Consider the following 16,282-nt stretch of genomic DNA (forward strand, 5'->3'; position numbering starts at 1 on the left):
GCGAGGAAAGGTTTGGGAAAATATCAACAATGGATGGTTAGAGCCTTGAAACCAACGCACCATAAGGGTCGATACAGTTGAGGGTTTAAGCCAGATATACATCAAAGAAGAAAACAATTGCAGAAAGATCGAGAGAGAAGAATCGCAAGGGCTTCAGGCCAGGAATTGGGATGGGAACCGTTAGTGTATCCTCCTTTGTCAAGAACATTTACATCAGCAGGAGTGATGTACCCAGGACAGGATAATCCGCAAGTCACATTATTGATTGAAAATGGTCTTCAGAATATCAGCCTAAATGCTATTAACAATGAGAATGATGAAATTAAGAATGCTTCAATGATACGCCCTTGTCCTCCAGGATATGTTTTGAACAACTGGACTGCTGTGGACCTCATTGTAGTTTTTAAGTCTCCTTCAGAGTAATGCTCAATGTTAACCCTTCATTTTGTGTGTCCTTAAACAGTAGGGTTCCTTTTGTAAGAGCTTATGTTTGCTCTTTATCATTTCAATGATCATTAATGAAGATGCATTTTGTTTTATATTATCATGTTCTTTTCATTTCCATTAACTTCACGACTACTCCTTCTATTCATTTCCTTTTCCAGCATATATCTCATATCATCTCATATCATCGTGTGTTGATCCCATTACCTCAATGCTCTTCTATAGCTTTTTTCCATTCACCTTTCAGGTGCTCAGATATCAATGGCATGAATAATCCCGTTATGAATCCTGCAATCAATTTTGAGAGGGTTGTTTGTTTAGGAGAATTCGAAGCTGACGAAAATGCTGAAGATTGTGTCTCGTCTTCTGATTTACTGAGAATGGTCGAACAAGAGGAGAAACAGATCCTACCCCATCAAGAATCTGTTGAGGTAGTGAACTTGGGGAATGAAGAAAAGAAACAAGAAGTGAAGATTGGGACTTCCATTTCAGAAAACACAAGGCAAGATTTGATCGCCTTGCTCCATGAGTACAAGGATGTGTTTGCCTGGTCTTATCAGGATATGCCAGGATTGAGCACGGATGTTGTGGTCCACAAGCTCCCACTGAAACCAGAATGCAAGCCCGTTCAGCAGAAATTAAGAAGGATGAGACCCGAAATGCTGTTAAAGATAAAAGAAGAAGTCAAGAAACAATTTGACGTTGGCTTCCTACAAGTCTCCAAGTATCCAGAATGGGTAGCTAATATAGTCCCAGTGCCGAAGAAAGATGGCAATGTGCGAATGTGCGTGGATTATCGTGATCTGAATCAAGCAAGCCCTAAGGATAACTTTCCTTTACCACACATCGACACTTTGGTGGATAATACGGCAAAGCATTCTCTGTTTTCATTCATGGATGGCTTCTCAGGTTATAACCAAATAAAGATGGCTCCCAAGGACATGGAGAAAACTACATTCATAACAATATGGGGAACCTTCTACTATAAGGTAATGCCATTCGGATTAAAGAATGCTGGGGCAACATATCAGAGAGCCATGGTGACGTTGTTCCATGATATGATGCACAAAGAAATAGAAGTTTATGTTGATGATATGATTGCCAAATCTCGAGAAGAAAGAGAGCATGTTGGGAGTCTTAGGAAGCTGTTTGAAAGATTAAGAAAGTTCAAGTTGAAGCTTAACCCGGCCAAATGTACGTTTGGGGTTACCTTAGGAAAACTGCTAGGTTTCATTGTTAGTGACAGAGGTATCGAGGTTGATCCAGACAAGATAAAAGCTATACAAGAATTGCCTCCCCCGCGCACACAAAAGGAAGTCAGGGGATTTTTAGGGAGGTTGAATTACATTGCTCGATTCATTGCTCAACTTACCAATCAGTGCGACTCAATTTTTCGACTCCTTCGAAAACATAACCCTGGAGAATGGAACGAGGAGTGCCAAGTGACCTTCGATAAGATAAAACAGTATTTGTCTAATCCTCCTGTGCTAGTACCACCGACCCCTGGAAAACCCCTAATATTGTACCTGACCGTGTTTGAGAACTCAATGGGTTGCGTACTGGGGCAACATGATGAGTCAGGGAGAAGAGAGAAGGCAATTTACTACCTCAGCAAGAAGTTCACAGAATATGAGGCAAAGTACCCTTCAATTGAGAAGTTTTGTTGTGCATTGATTTGGACGGTTCGAAGGCTCAGACAATACATGCTGTATCACACGACATGGTTAATTTCAAAACTGGACCCAATAAAGTACATGATGAAGTCACCTGCACTCTCAGGGAGAATGGCCCGATGGCAAATCTTATTGACTGAGTATGACATTGTATATGTGAGCCAAAAGTCGATAAGAGGAAGCGCAATAGCTGACTTCTTGGCAAGTCGAACAACGAAGGAATACAAGCCTTTGAGATCTGACTTCCCAGATGAGGATTTAATGTGCATTTCAGAAAAAGAGGGCGAGTCATCAAAAGAAAAGCCATGGAAGATGAGCTTTGATGGTGCATCAAATGCATTGGGGCATGGGATAGGAGCAGTCTTAGTGTCACCTGAAGAGAACCATTACCCGCTTACTGCCAGATTGAATTTCTTCTGTACAAATAATATAGCGGAATATGAGGCTTGCATCATGGGACTTCGTGCAGCTATCAAGAGGAAAATTAAAATTTTAGAGGTACACGGGGACTCAGCATTGGTCATTTATCAAATTCGTGGAGATTGGGAAGTGAGAGATCTAAAATTAGTCAAGTATCACGATCTCGTTGCAGAGCTGATCAAGGAGTTCTATAAAGTGACTTTTAACTACTTTCCACGAGAAGAGAACCAATTGGCTGATGCTCTGGCCACCCTGGCTTCAATGTTCAAAGCAAACAGAGAAACTGAAATAATGCCTATCCAAATGAGCATATATGAGACCCCTGCACACTGTTTTAGCATTGAGGAGGAGTCAGATGGACGATCATGGTTCCATGATATCCTAGAGTACATCAAGAATCAAACGTACCCTGAGCAAGCAAACGAGAATGACAAAAGAACAATCAGGAGAATGGCGATTGGATTTGTTCTTGACGGGGATATTCTATACAAAAGGGGAAAAGATCAAGTACTCCTGAGGTGCGTAGACGCTGTTGAAGCTAGAAAGATACTTGAAGAGGTTCATGAAGGAATTTGTGGAACACATGCCAGTGGTTTCACCATGGCCAGGCAGATTATGAGACTTGGTTATTATTGGCTGACGATGGAAAGGGATTGCATTGGTTACGCACGAAAGTGCCACAAATGTCAAATTTATGGTGATAAAATTCATGCAGCTCCGTCGCCCCTTCATGTCATGACTTCTTCGTGGCCTTTTTCTATGTGGGGCATGGATGTTATAGGGCCAATTTCCCCGAAAGCTTCCAATGGGCATCGATTCATCTTTGTGGTTATAGACTACTTCACAAAATGGGTAGAAGCCACATCGTTTGCTAATATGACAAAGGCTGCAGTCTGTAGGTTCTTAAAAAAGGAGATTATATGTCGATATGGTCTGCCTGAAAGAATCATTTCAGATAATGCTTTAAATTTGAACAACAAGATGATGAAAGAAGTATGTGAGCAATTCCAGATAAAACATCATAATTCCTCGCCCTATCGCCCAAAGACGAACGGAGCAGTAGAAGCTGCTAATAAGAACATTAAGAGGATTATTAGGAAGATGACTAAGACATATAAGGACTGGCACGAGAAGCTACCATTCGCTTTGTACGCATATCGCACCTCTGTACGGACGTCTACAGGGGCAACTCCTTTTTCTCTAGTCTACGGGATGGAGGCCGTTCTGCCTATCGAGGTAGAGATCCCATCCCTGCGCGTCCTGATGGAGACAAAGTTAGAAGAATCAGAGTGGGTTCGAGCTCGATATGATCAACTAAACCTTATTGAAGGGAAACGCCTGAAGGCAATTTGTCATGGACAGATGTACCAAAAGAGAATGATCACGGCTCATGATAAAAAAGGTGTGACCAAGAGAATTTCGCGAAGGAGAGCTCGTACTGAGAAAGATTCTCCCGATACAGAAGGACTTTCGAGGAAAATGGTCACCAAATTGGGAAGGGCCATACGTTATAAAAATGGCATTCTCAGGAGGGGCTCTGATTCTCACTGAGATGGATGGGAAAGAATTACCTAATCCAGTGAATTCAGATGCTGTGAAGAAGTATTATGCCTAAAAAAACAAAAAATAAAAAAACAAAAAAGCAGAAAAGCAAAAAAAAAGGTAAAAAAGAAGAAGAAAAAATCAAGATGAAAACCCTAAAAAGGGCATCTTGATAAATAGAAAGGATTAGGATGAAAACCCGAAAGGGCGTCCTAATGAAGTGAGCTCGAACTTAAGGTGCAAGGCGACTCGAACGGGGAGTCGAATGGCAAAGTTACAATATTTGAAGCATTCTTAGAAGCTCGGAATCTTCTACACAGGAAGCCATGCTCGAAAATATTCAGGATGAAGAAATGTGGAGAAGTTTAAGCGTTGGATATCTAGGGCATTCGTGGCCATTGAATTCACTTTCCTTTCTTTATGATGCTTTTTGTATTTGAACTATTCTTTGTCAATTTTCTTTGTTTGTTGCTTTTGAAAATATTGAATGTGAGGTATTTTCTTTCATGCCTACTTTGCCATTTTTTCCATGCATCTCGTGTTTGATTCATTTAAATGATAAATAGTAAGATGACATACTCTAAACAAAAGAAATGTTGAACATTACCTGGATGAGAATTTGACAAGTACAAGGGCCCGAAAGCAGGAACAATGTTCAGCATGGGGCAAGAGAGTGATATATGGAGAAATGTGGATTACTCACAGAACTTGAGGATGAGTACAAAACTGGAGAGAAAAGTCAGGAATTGAGGAAATGAATGCGGAACCTCACGAAAATCAAAAGTGGGGCGTGTGACAAACAGCCTAGGGTGCATGGCATGATCATGTAGACATAAAAGCATTTAAGATGAACATGTGCATATCATAATAACACCATACATGACATATACAGGTATACCAATAGAGCAAGGAATTTTGAGAGAAAGCTGTACAGAATCAACGAAGAAGAAGGCTTTAGTTTCACCTGATGTTTTTGAAACCCTGTTTCTTTCAAGAATTACATTTTTCAATTTCTGTTTTTCAAAAAATCAACTCATAATGCGAGAAGTGAGTTGAGCCTCAAGTCATGTCGAGGCATTTTTCAATTTCTGTTTTTCAAAAAAATCATCTAATAATGCGAGAAGTGAGTTGAGCCTCGGGTCACGCTGAGGTATTTTTAATTTATGTCTTTTTTTAAAAATCAACTCATAATACAGAGGTGAGTTGAGCCTCGGGTCACGCTGAGGTATTTTTAATTTATGTCTTTTTTTTAAAATCAACTCATAATACAGAGGTGAGTTGAGCCTCGGGTCACGCTGAGGTATTTCTTTTAAATTTCTGTTTTTCAAAAAATCAACTCATATTGCGAGAAGTGAGTTGAGCCTCGGACCATGCCGAGGTATTTCTTTTAAATTTCTGTTTTCAAAAAAATCAACTCATATTGCGAGAGGTAAGTTGAGCCTCGGATCGCATGCCAATGTATTATTTTCAATTTCTGTTTTTCAAAAAAATCAACTCATAATGCGAGAGGTGAGTTGAGCCTCAGGTCACATGCCGAGATATTTCTTTTAAATTTCGTATTTTCAAAAAAATCAACTCATATTGCGAGAGGTGAGTTGAGCCTCGGATCGCATGCCGAGGTATTCTTTTCAATTTCTGTTTTTCAAAAAAAATCAACTTATACTGCGAGAGGTGAGTTGAGCCTCGAGTCACGTCGAGGTATTTTTCAATTTTTGTTTTTCCAAAATCAACTCATATTGCGAGAGGTGAGTTGAGCCTCGAGTCACGTCGAGGTATTTTTCAATTTCTATTTTTCCAAAATCAACTCATATTGCGAGAGGTGATTTGAGCCTCAAGTCACGTCGAGGTATTTTTCAATTCTTGCTTTTCAAAAAAATCAACTCATATTGCTAGAGGTGAGTTGGGCCTCGGGTTGCACGCCGAGCTATTCTCGATTTCTGTTTTTCAAATAAAAAGAAAATTTTGGATGGTCGAACAAAATTCAGTGCTTTTAAGTATTTGCTCTATCCCTGTTTCACAGCGATGAGCAAAGAGGGGCAGCTGTAATCACTGAATTTTGTTCGGTACATTCTTCGTGTTTTTATTTTATTTTATATATATTTAAAAAATTATGTTTTTTTTGGGCTTGCCTTAGATGGGCCAATGATTGGGTCTATGGGGGTTGGATAATTGGGTTTGAAACATTTTAATTTTGGACTTGTTTGGGCCTTGGCCCATTGTTTTTATTTTATTTTATTTATTTATGTTTTAATAATATTAATAAAACAATAATAAATAAAAATACAAAAAATAAATTATGTTTTAGCCCCCGAATTTTTCAAAAATTACATTTTAATCCTGTATTTTTGCCAAAATTGCACTTTTACCCCAGAAACTTTGCGCCCTCTACAGTTTAGTCCTTCTGGACTTGTCAAATCACCCAAGCGGCAGCCGAGCTACTCCAGCATCCTCCCTAGGCCATGATTGCTCCACTGCCACCTGAAAACAAAGAGAAAAGAGACAAAGTGAGCAGATTAAAAGGAGAAAATTGAAGAGAAAGAGGGGGAGCAGCCAAGAAAAGAAAAGAAAAAAACAAAAATTTTAAGCAAAAAACAAGCAAAAATAGCAGCAAAAAGGGCCACCGCCGCTGTCGATCTCGCACCACCACACCACCGCCTCATCACTACCATCCCAACACCCAACAAAGCAACTAGGAAGTAAAAAAGAAAAAAAACAGCAAGTAGAAAAAAACAGCAAGCAAAAGAGAAAAAAGGAAAGTGCAAAGAAGAAAAAGAAAAGGGGAAGAAGGGAGGGGAAGAGGAGACCTCCGTGCTCGCCACCGTCGGCCATCGCACCAGGCGGAGAGACGTCACCGGCGACAAAAGGGTGGTGCTGTCGAAGGAGAAGGGAAGAAAAGAGAAAAAAAAAAGAGAAGAAGAAGAGAAAGAAAAGAAAAAAGAAAAAGAAAAATATACCATCAATCGGGTTGACCCGACCCGACCCGCACCAGTGGACCCGACCCAGCGCAGGCCCAACACCACTGACGGCCCACTAAGCCTCAATTTGCAGCAAAAAAAAGGAAAAAGGGCTTGTCCTCCAAGACTTTGGGCTTTTGGGTAAAATTTTTTTCTTTTTTCTTTTTAATCTATTTTATTTTGTTTAATATATTTAAATGGTATTTTATTTAATTTAAAATAGTATGTTTAAAAATAGTTTTTCATAGATATTATTATGTCATTTTAATTACATATTTTTTTAAATAATAATAATGATAAATATTTTAATGCATAAGGCAACGAACTGATTTAGCATCGAATCATCGAATTCATCGCTATGTTGGATGAATATTGATGGCTCGTGTTAAATACGGGACGCCCTTCTAAAAAATCGAAAATATTCAAAATTCCTCGTATTTCAATAAAAATCCTCGTGTTTTATTAGAATCCCGATTAAATATTAAATTGAATTGATTTAACACTAATTCGATGGTTTCATCGCCATATCGGGGTGAATATCATCGATTTGTGTTAAATACATTATTTTTAAAGAAAAATCGTTTTTAAAAAATTTTCATGTCTTCAAAATTTCTCGTGTTTCAAAAAAAATTCGTGTTTTCGTGTTTTCGAAAAAATCTCGTGTTTCAAAAAAAAATAAAAAAAAAATTCTCGTGAATATTTTTTGATATTATCGTGTTTTCAAAAAAATTCCATGTTCGACAAATTTTGTGTTTTCGTGTTTTCAAAAATTTTCGTGTTTTAAAAATCTTCGTGTTTTCAAAAATTCTGGCGTTTCAAAAATTTTCGTGTTTTTTAAAAAAAAATTACGTGTTTTCACAAATTTTTCGTGTTTCACAAATTCTCGTGTTTTCAAAAACTCCGGTGTTTCAAAGTTTTCATGTTTTCAAAAATTCTCGCGTTAAAAAAAATTCGTGTTTCAAAATATTCTCGCATTTCAATTTTTGTTTTTTAAATCGTGTTTCAAAAAATGTCGTGTTTTAAAAATTTTCGTTTTTCTAAAAATTTTCGTGTTTCTAAAATTTTTGTGTTTACAAATTCTCGTGTTTTCAAAAATTCTCGTGTTTTAAAAAAAAACTTTCTTTTTAAAAAAGAAATACTGCGCTTGAAAATTCTCGTGTTTTTTTTTAAAAAAAGGTTCTCGTATTTCAATCGGATCACGACTAAATATTAAATGGAACTTGTATTTTTGAAAATTAAGACAACATGCGTTTAACAAGATACCAATTTTGGGCGTCGCGAGGGTGCTAATACCTTCCTCGCGCGTAACCGACTCCCGGACCCTAATTTTCTCTGGATTTTGACGTGGACCTAAAATTGTCTCTTTTTTAGAAAAGTTTTAAAAAAAATTCTTCTAAACTCGGTGTCCGATCACACCTAAAAAAAAGATCGGTGGCGACTCCTTTTTCAAATAAAATCGAGATTCGATTTTTAAGTTTTCAATAATTACTTCGAGTAGCGCCCGTGCACGAAATTTTTAGGTCGCTACACCCAACACTTGTTGATTAACGAAAAAAAATATATTGATAAAGTATTTACATATTTTAACAATATTTAAAAATTTAAACACATTGTTTTGCATTTTTATTTTAAATGTTAAAATTAATTAATTGAAATATAAAAATTCATTTATTATAAATAAGAAATTTTAAAAATTTCTTTTAAACTAATTTTTTTAAAAAAATTCTATCTAATAAATGAAGTAAAATTCGTGAAAAAAAAATTAAAAGCTTGATGTGCAAAAATTTCTCACTTTCCTTATTGACGTATTTTTATTACAAATAAGAAACGTCACGCATAATACTTTATATTATGTTATTTTTTTATATATTATATAATTTAGAACACATTAAAAAATTTTATACTAAATATATAATACTACTCTAACGTAAACATTAAAATAATATTAAGATGACTATATGGAAATTTTCAATAAATAAAAAATGTATAAAATTATTAAATATTAAAAATATATAAAAATATAATTTTAAAAAAAATACATGCGGACCTAAAATGAGTTTGGGTTAGTCTTTTGCAAATATGAGTGGATTTAGGTAAAATTTTAGGCTCATATTTCGGGTCAAACCGGACTTGAACAAACATAAAATATATTAATATCACGCTTAAACCCGACCCAACCAATGAGCACTTCTAATCACAACCATATATATATTTTTAAAATAAATACCATCATATGATTTCCATATATTGAATAGAGATAATAATATGTTGTAAATTTTGTATACTATTTGAATTTAAATTAAATAATTATTCATTGATTGTCTATAATAAATATATAAATTTAATCAGTAAAAAAAATAATAACAAAAGTTTTAAAATGCAAAGTGGATAATGGATTCTATTCATTATATTTAAAAATATAATTGGTTCAAATAATGAATAATTAAGGATTGATATTTTCCTTCACCTTGAATTTAATGTTAATATTAATTAAAATATAAAAAAAATGAATATTATTGGAATCTATAATTTCTAAATCAGCAAAATGTAAATTGAATAATTGTAAATATCTAAATTTGCATTATAAATAGATTGCGACACTGAAGATTATTGATCAGCTTGGGTCGGGTGAGCACTAGTTGAGTGATGAGACAATTGCCCATTTATGTATGATAAAAGGAGATTGAGCTGCTATCTTTTTTTTTTTTTTAAATAGAGATTATTTTCAGCACAATGATTTGGGTGGTCTGGAAATGAACCATTGTCCTGGTCAAATGATGCAATGATTTTCTGTTTTTCTTCCTCCAAAAGCACGATTCATCTTCCATTGTCCCATAATTGATAGTGTACACTTAACCCTCCATTATTATTACAATCCCATCACTTGGCTAGCATCCTTCAAAACAACTCATATCACTTGTCTAAGTTTTCCAAAACTCACCATCACTTTCTCTACTAGCTTGTTTGGAGTAATTCAAAACATGAACTGCTAGTTTCTTTGATGCAATTCATCATTTGACTGTGAAAAGAAAAAGCAAGGTTTGTGTAAAAAAACATTATAAACATATCACTAAATTGAGTCCTTAAAACAGCCTTCACGTCTCTACCATTGACAGTCAACAGGGGAAGATAGATGGAAAGTATGTCCATGTTGCTAGAATCGAACACCATTCCCGGTGGAAGAACCCCAATAATAATTTCTACCGATTATGTATCAACTTTTTATTCCTTCTTCAAAGCTCAAGAACAAGCACCATTAATTAGCGTTTATAATTTTTTATTGCTCGAAACTTTTCGATCGTGTAAAATAGAAGACTACTTCAGTATATTTGTAAAATAAATCCATGTCCTTGCAAAATTTGAATTATTTATTAAGGATATGGATTTGGTATTTTATTTAACATAAGTTTACTTCAATATGGCACGACATTGTTGTGTAATTACGTTGTAAATTCTAAAGCATTTAACATAGTTAACAAGTTGTGTATTTGTTTTATGTATTATCCAAATCATTGCTCAAGAAATCGTATTATGACTTGAAAATTTTAAAAAATGATAATGAAAAAACTCGGTTCAACCGATCTAATACTATTTTCCAGACCAATACCACCTGCCAGTCCGATTTTAACATCATTGAATAAAACAGAGTTACATGTTCTTCTTACTCTTCATAAAGATTTGGTCCAACTCAAAAGATAATGCGAAAAGAGGTATCCTTCTTATAAATCAGAAGTTAAAAAGTGAAGCAGCCTACAAGATGAAGTAAACAGCTAACTGTTGCAATCTGACATGATAATTAGAATAACCAGTCAAAGCCTATATTCAACAAATTTTCCCTCTTTTAAAAAAAAAAAAAAAACAATAATTTTGTCTGTAGGTTCCGAAGAATACCTAATACAATTCAAAACTTGTGGTTCTTGCAGCTATGATTAGTCTCAGCTCTGTTGACTCCAAGTATGCCAATGATTGCGAATATGTTTCACTCAAAGTTATAAGCATTCCATCAAAAGACCCAACAAGAATGGTTGTAAGAGCCAGAAAACTAATCCATCATCCTCTCGGTGGCATTTGCTACCTTCTGCATTATCATACACTCAGCTTGATGGATTGCTCGCTGTGATCCTGTGATTGTCACTTTCCTACAACGCAAGGTAGAAGAAGATAGAAAAGGGTTTTAAATCTTTAATAAAATAGCCAATGAAACTTTGGCTTAATGGCAGGGTTCAATGCTTAATTAGCTAGTAGATTAACACAGGGTCTCTCTACCTATCTGTTGTTCCAGACATGAAGTCACCTCGATCCGATATTTTTATCCTGGCCCCACTTACCTGCAATGATAAAAGTGTGCTAAAATTCAGTACATGAGCAAAATTATTGAATCAAATGCTATAGGTTTATCATTTATAAACCTGACTAATTTCCATTATATTCCTTCCACCACGCCCAAGAACCAGCCCAATATGCTCATCCGGAACACCAATCGTGATGGAGTTGCTACGATCCTCCTGGATACACATATGGCTTCAGTCAAGTAAGATCTATTTAACTACAACTTACACATATACCACCAGTCCTTCAATTTAAAACAAGCATGTCATATATTGATGCCAAACTAAAACAACAAATTTGATTAGCAGTAAACAATGTAAATAGCATCAGTCAGAAGGCAGCACTGATAAAGGAAACCAGAAAGAGATGAACCTTGTGATTTGGAAACTTCCCGCCAGTCCCATTTGGTGCATAGCTCATCGAATAGTAAGTCGCTGTGGCAATAATAGTGTTCATAAAGCAGAGACAATTAATACAACTGTAGAAGTCTGTTTAGACTTGGCAGCCAAATAAAAAGAGTACAGACCAGCATATGAAAATGGAGCATGCATAGCTTGTGAGTAATGAGGGTCTTCGCAAAGCTTGGAAAGAATCAAATCAATTGCTTGCATCTGCTCATCTAGTGTGCCAGTAAGTGTTACTAGCCTATCATTCAAGCCATAAAAATTATTATCCAATGGAGATATCTTAATGCCAGCTTGGGAGTCCTCAATCAATGACCTGCAATAAGGCATAAATAACAATCAGGACTTGCCTTACTGTTTTAAGGCAGCCAATACTTGGATAAAGGGCCCAAAATACTTGAATAGTAACTTATCACAAGCCACACATGTAAAATGAGACAGTTTTAAAGAATCATTTAGTATATATATTGTGTCTTCTTATAAGGCAGGGAAGATGTTAAGGATATGTTTGTTTTAAATAACCAATTATATATTCTTGCTGAGCTCAAGCCACAAGTAGAGCTATAAGTCTATAACCCACTAAGGAAAGCAATCATATATTCTTCCTGAATAAGCATGTGTTCACAGTCAAATTGTGCTACTCTAGAAATGAACAGGCTAGTTAACACTAGTGTTTTCTTGCATGGAAGTTATTTTAAGATGTTGTCATCTCGGGGAATATGTCTTCAATCATTCAACACCAGTGCAGCAAATAAATTTTTAAGGGACAATAACAATTCTATGTTGATATCCAAGCTTCTCTAAAGCCTAAGGTACTTCAAAGACAAGGAAGCCAAATATAGCATTATTCTCAAAACCCATATGCCCAATCTTTAGATGTTGTAATTAATTATGAAACAAAAGGCGATGACAAAAGAAGCTTCTCCAAACAAATGACTGTCAAGTTTCTTTATCTTTATTTTTTTCCTGGGTATGCCTTTGTCTTACTTGGGACTCTGATCCATGTCAAATAGATACAAGACTTCACCATGATTTAGGTTGAACCATAGTCAGATAGGTCTTTGACAAATTAAACCTCTGGTAACTTCCAACATTTTCACAAATATACCTGAACTAATTCATTTCTTAGTCATGACCATCTACTTAATAGGTTATTACTAGGCAATTCAAGCAGACTCACTATGAATCCATGATGCATCAAAGTTATTACTATGGTAAACTTTACTAAATTTGTTCCTACTGCCAAAAATTTATCCTTCCAAATGCCCATCTCCCCAAGTTAGCTCTCAAACTTATTGTACACAGCACTTTGCAATGTAAGGTTCCTGGATTATCCCCCTGGTCAAATATAGGTTTTATTGTACACATTCTCACACAAGAATCATTTCCAAACTGAGTGGTTTTTTCACTACTCATGCCTATCTGACTATACTTTAAATCAATGGTAGGTTAAAAATTTTATATTCTCTGCAAATGAACAGAATAATGGAAGAATAAACATGCATCCTTTATAAACAAGCCTATTCAGTGTTCAGCATATTTCAATTTTGTAACATTACTAAAAACAACATTCAAATTTTACACGTAATTCTCAAAATCATAGCAACAAAAACATTGTAGAATTATCAGAGCAAGCAAACTTCTTACTTTATGGTAGCTCCTCCCTTTCCAATTATACTGCCACAAGAGCTATTGGGAACAATTAGCCTGACTTTTGTTCTTGGTCCAACATCTTCATTATCTTCAACATTAAGCTGACCAGGAAGAAACAAACATATGTTATTATCAGAAAGGGAACTTATAGAGTCGAAAGTTATCATGAAATCACCTCATCGAATAATTTTCCAAGGATAAGCTCCATAGCTTTGAGTATGTCATCAATCGCTCCAGAGACCATAATGATCCTGTCTGATGTTCCTGGGAATGTTTCATGGTTGCGTGACAACTGAATTCGAGCTCCTGATTTTGACTGAAATTCAGTAATTGTTGACCCACCCTTTCCAATTACAGAACCAGCCGCAGCATTGGAGACAAGAAACCTTATATACATAGGCTTCTCCACATTTCCTGACAGAAGAATGGGCAAAAAGTTCATCAGTTAGTTCATGGATCATAACTGCATTTGCAGTTAATTGAGGAATTTCAAGAGCAAACAAGAAAGTTTCAACAATTTGAGCAATCTCCTCCCTTTTAGCCTAAAATAAAACCAACAATGAGGATAACAAAGAATGTTACACAACAGCAACTATGTATTACTTCACACAATATGCAATTGCTAATAAAAAAAGAAGAAGATAGCAGTAAAAGTATCAAATAAATACAATACATATACGGTAGCTTCGTAAGCACACCACCTTGCATTTCTGAAAATAGTTGACAGTAATATTGTCGATCTCATGCATATGAAAAAGTAGAAAATCGGATCTTAAGGAAAGGTAATACCAGACAAACATTTTTCAATTTTCATGCAAGCCTTATCAACACTTAGATACTGATATAATCAACCAACAGCAAGCAGCTCATTTCACTAGAACCCCTTCTCGTTAGCATCAGTACCAGGGGTGAAGCCAAGAGTTTTATGCTGGGGATGCTGGAATAAAAGAGGGTAAAAATTTATGAACTTTTAGGTAGGCAAAATAGAGTTTTACCATTTTTTGAGTAACAGAAAGCTGAACAACCTAGTTTGTTTGGACGAGCCAAGTGGGGTCAAATTTGGCATCAGTCCTAATCACCACAACAACTCGGATCCCTTACATTACATCACCTTATGTTAAAAACCATGGAAGAAATAATGACGCAGATGCTAATTGCAAAAGGACAAGATGTAAAACTGGAGAATGACTCGGCAAAAACCACAAGAATATAAAAGATAAAACTTGAGCTATGAACAGCAGGATGTATTATTGATGTTTCAAAATTTTATATCTGAATAAACTTGATGTTGTTCAAATATATGGATACACATTAAAGAACGGAAACAGAGCATGCTCGTGTTAGACAGAATAGGTGACACGTACACCTATTCGGAACTCACCCGTAGTCTCTGTAATACAACATTCGAGCATTAGCCAAATACTCAGACCATATTCTTCTTTCTCTCACTCTCCATTTACCATTTCACGCCAACCAAACATAATGTTAGGGTTAGGGTTTAAAATTGTATATTAAAAAAATTATAAATAAACGAAATAAAACTCGAAATTCAAACAATTCCAATCTTTATATTAGAAGAAAATAATACTAATAATAACAGGAAACAAAAACTAAAAAAAAAATAAAACTCCATTACTCCGAAGCAGAAATAAATTAAAAAACAAAACTCAGAAATGAAACGCTTCAACGAAGAAAAGGTAAGATCCAATCAGAAATTACCAGAAGTCGGCGATTTAGGCGGCGGAGGAGATCTATTTCTCGCCGCCTCCGGTGATGACACGTAAGATGATTCCGTCGACTCCATTTCTCCCTTCTACCCTCTTGTAAGCCAAAACCAAAAAAGATAAAACGTAAACAAGTAGATAAAAGAATGCAGAGCTTAACCAAATTAATAAAAGAAAATCACCTAATTATTAGAATGTTAAAAAAATAATTAACAAGAGAGAGAGAGTGATTAATACTCTTTTTCTTTTTCAGTTCACAGCTAATCAATTTCTTCGATCCGAGCAGAAATTTACTGATATTTTCGTTATCTATTCATCGCTCGCTGACTTTAGGCTCATTCGAGTTTTTATTATTTATTTTAATTAAACCGTAAACCCCGCCTAATTTGTCAAATCTAATCATATTTTTTTAGGGTAAACTACTAGAATAGTCACCCAACTATGTAAGTGGTTCTATTTTAGTCACTCAACTTTAAAATTTTTCGATTAATTATTAAACTTATCAAAATCTGGTTTAGTCATCCCCTCTAGTTGCTGTTAAATGATTAACAGAAGTCTATTGTGGATTTTATTTATTTATTTTCAACACATTTACTTACCCAAGTGCAGTGGCAGAGCCAAGGGAGCTGGCAGGGCCCTGATTTCCCCTAAAATGGAAAGGTTTTTATTTAGGTCTTTTATAATTTATAAAATTTTAAATTAGTAATGGTAAAATTGCACTTTGACCATCCTAAAAGTGATAAAATTTTAATTTAATCCTTTAAAAATTATAAAGATATAGACTATTTAAAGCGTGAAATTGCATTTTTACTGTCGTAAAAATATACAATTTAATTCTGGCCTCCTAAATTTTTTTTTTGGCTCCGTCACTGCCCACGTGGAAATCCGAAAATCATCACCATACCATGGGAGGAGTACTTAGTATGATGAGACCTTGTGTAGACAACCTGAAGTTGAAGGAGTTCAAGGGTTTGAGAGATGCAAAAAATGTGGACAATTTTTTATGGGGGCATGGAGTAGTATTTTCGAGTTGTGGCTATTGTTGACAAACCGACCAAGGTAAGTATTGCCTCTATGTACTTAACTGAGGTAGCTTTGTTATGATGGCGTTGTAAATGTGACAACATGAGGCGATGAGT

General features: G+C 35.4%; 1 protein-coding gene across 5 annotated transcripts; it reads right to left on the reverse strand.

Moving 5' to 3' along the window:
* Window positions 1-10,882: 10,882 nt before the first annotated feature.
* Window positions 10,883-15,508, reverse strand: LOC121218598 (protein BTR1). Of its 5 annotated transcripts, none has more exons than XM_041096057.1 (9): window positions 15,381-15,508; window positions 15,139-15,239; window positions 13,595-13,833; window positions 13,414-13,520; window positions 11,889-12,082; window positions 11,735-11,796; window positions 11,443-11,538; window positions 11,300-11,361; window positions 10,883-11,172 (listed from the first exon to the last, which is right to left on the reverse strand). In XM_041096057.1, exons 2-9 carry the CDS (start codon window positions 15,221-15,223, stop codon window positions 11,076-11,078), a joined length of 942 nt encoding a protein of 313 aa, XP_040951991.1. In that variant the 5' UTR covers window positions 15,224-15,239; window positions 15,381-15,508; the 3' UTR covers window positions 10,883-11,075. The 5 variants fall into 5 exon arrangements, with proteins under 5 accessions (XP_040951991.1, XP_040951990.1, XP_040951994.1 ...); XM_041096056.1 differs by having other exon boundaries at window positions 15,326-15,475; XM_041096060.1 differs by lacking the exons at window positions 15,139-15,239; window positions 15,381-15,508 and adding an exon at window positions 14,218-14,365.
* Window positions 15,509-16,282: the final 774 nt, after the last annotated feature.

The sequence above is a fragment of the Gossypium hirsutum genome, chromosome D06 (genome assembly GCF_007990345.1).
Source record: "Gossypium hirsutum isolate 1008001.06 chromosome D06, Gossypium_hirsutum_v2.1, whole genome shotgun sequence".
Classification (NCBI taxonomy): Eukaryota; Viridiplantae; Streptophyta; class Magnoliopsida; order Malvales; family Malvaceae; genus Gossypium; species Gossypium hirsutum.

Bases quoted from the DNA above. Each gene is read 5' to 3' on its own strand.
- LOC121218598 (XM_041096057.1), bottom strand. From the start codon at position 15,223: ATGGAGTCGACGGAATCATCTTACGTGTCATCACCGGAGGCGGCGAGA. The intron at 13,834-15,138 runs GTAATTTCTGAT...TTCTTCTGTCAG, and splicing joins GCCTAAATCGCCGACTTCTG to GAAATGTGGAGAAGCCTATG. The intron at 11,362-11,442 runs GTTTATAAATGA...TTATCATTGCAG, and splicing joins ATATAATGGAAATTAGTCAG to GTAAGTGGGGCCAGGATAAA.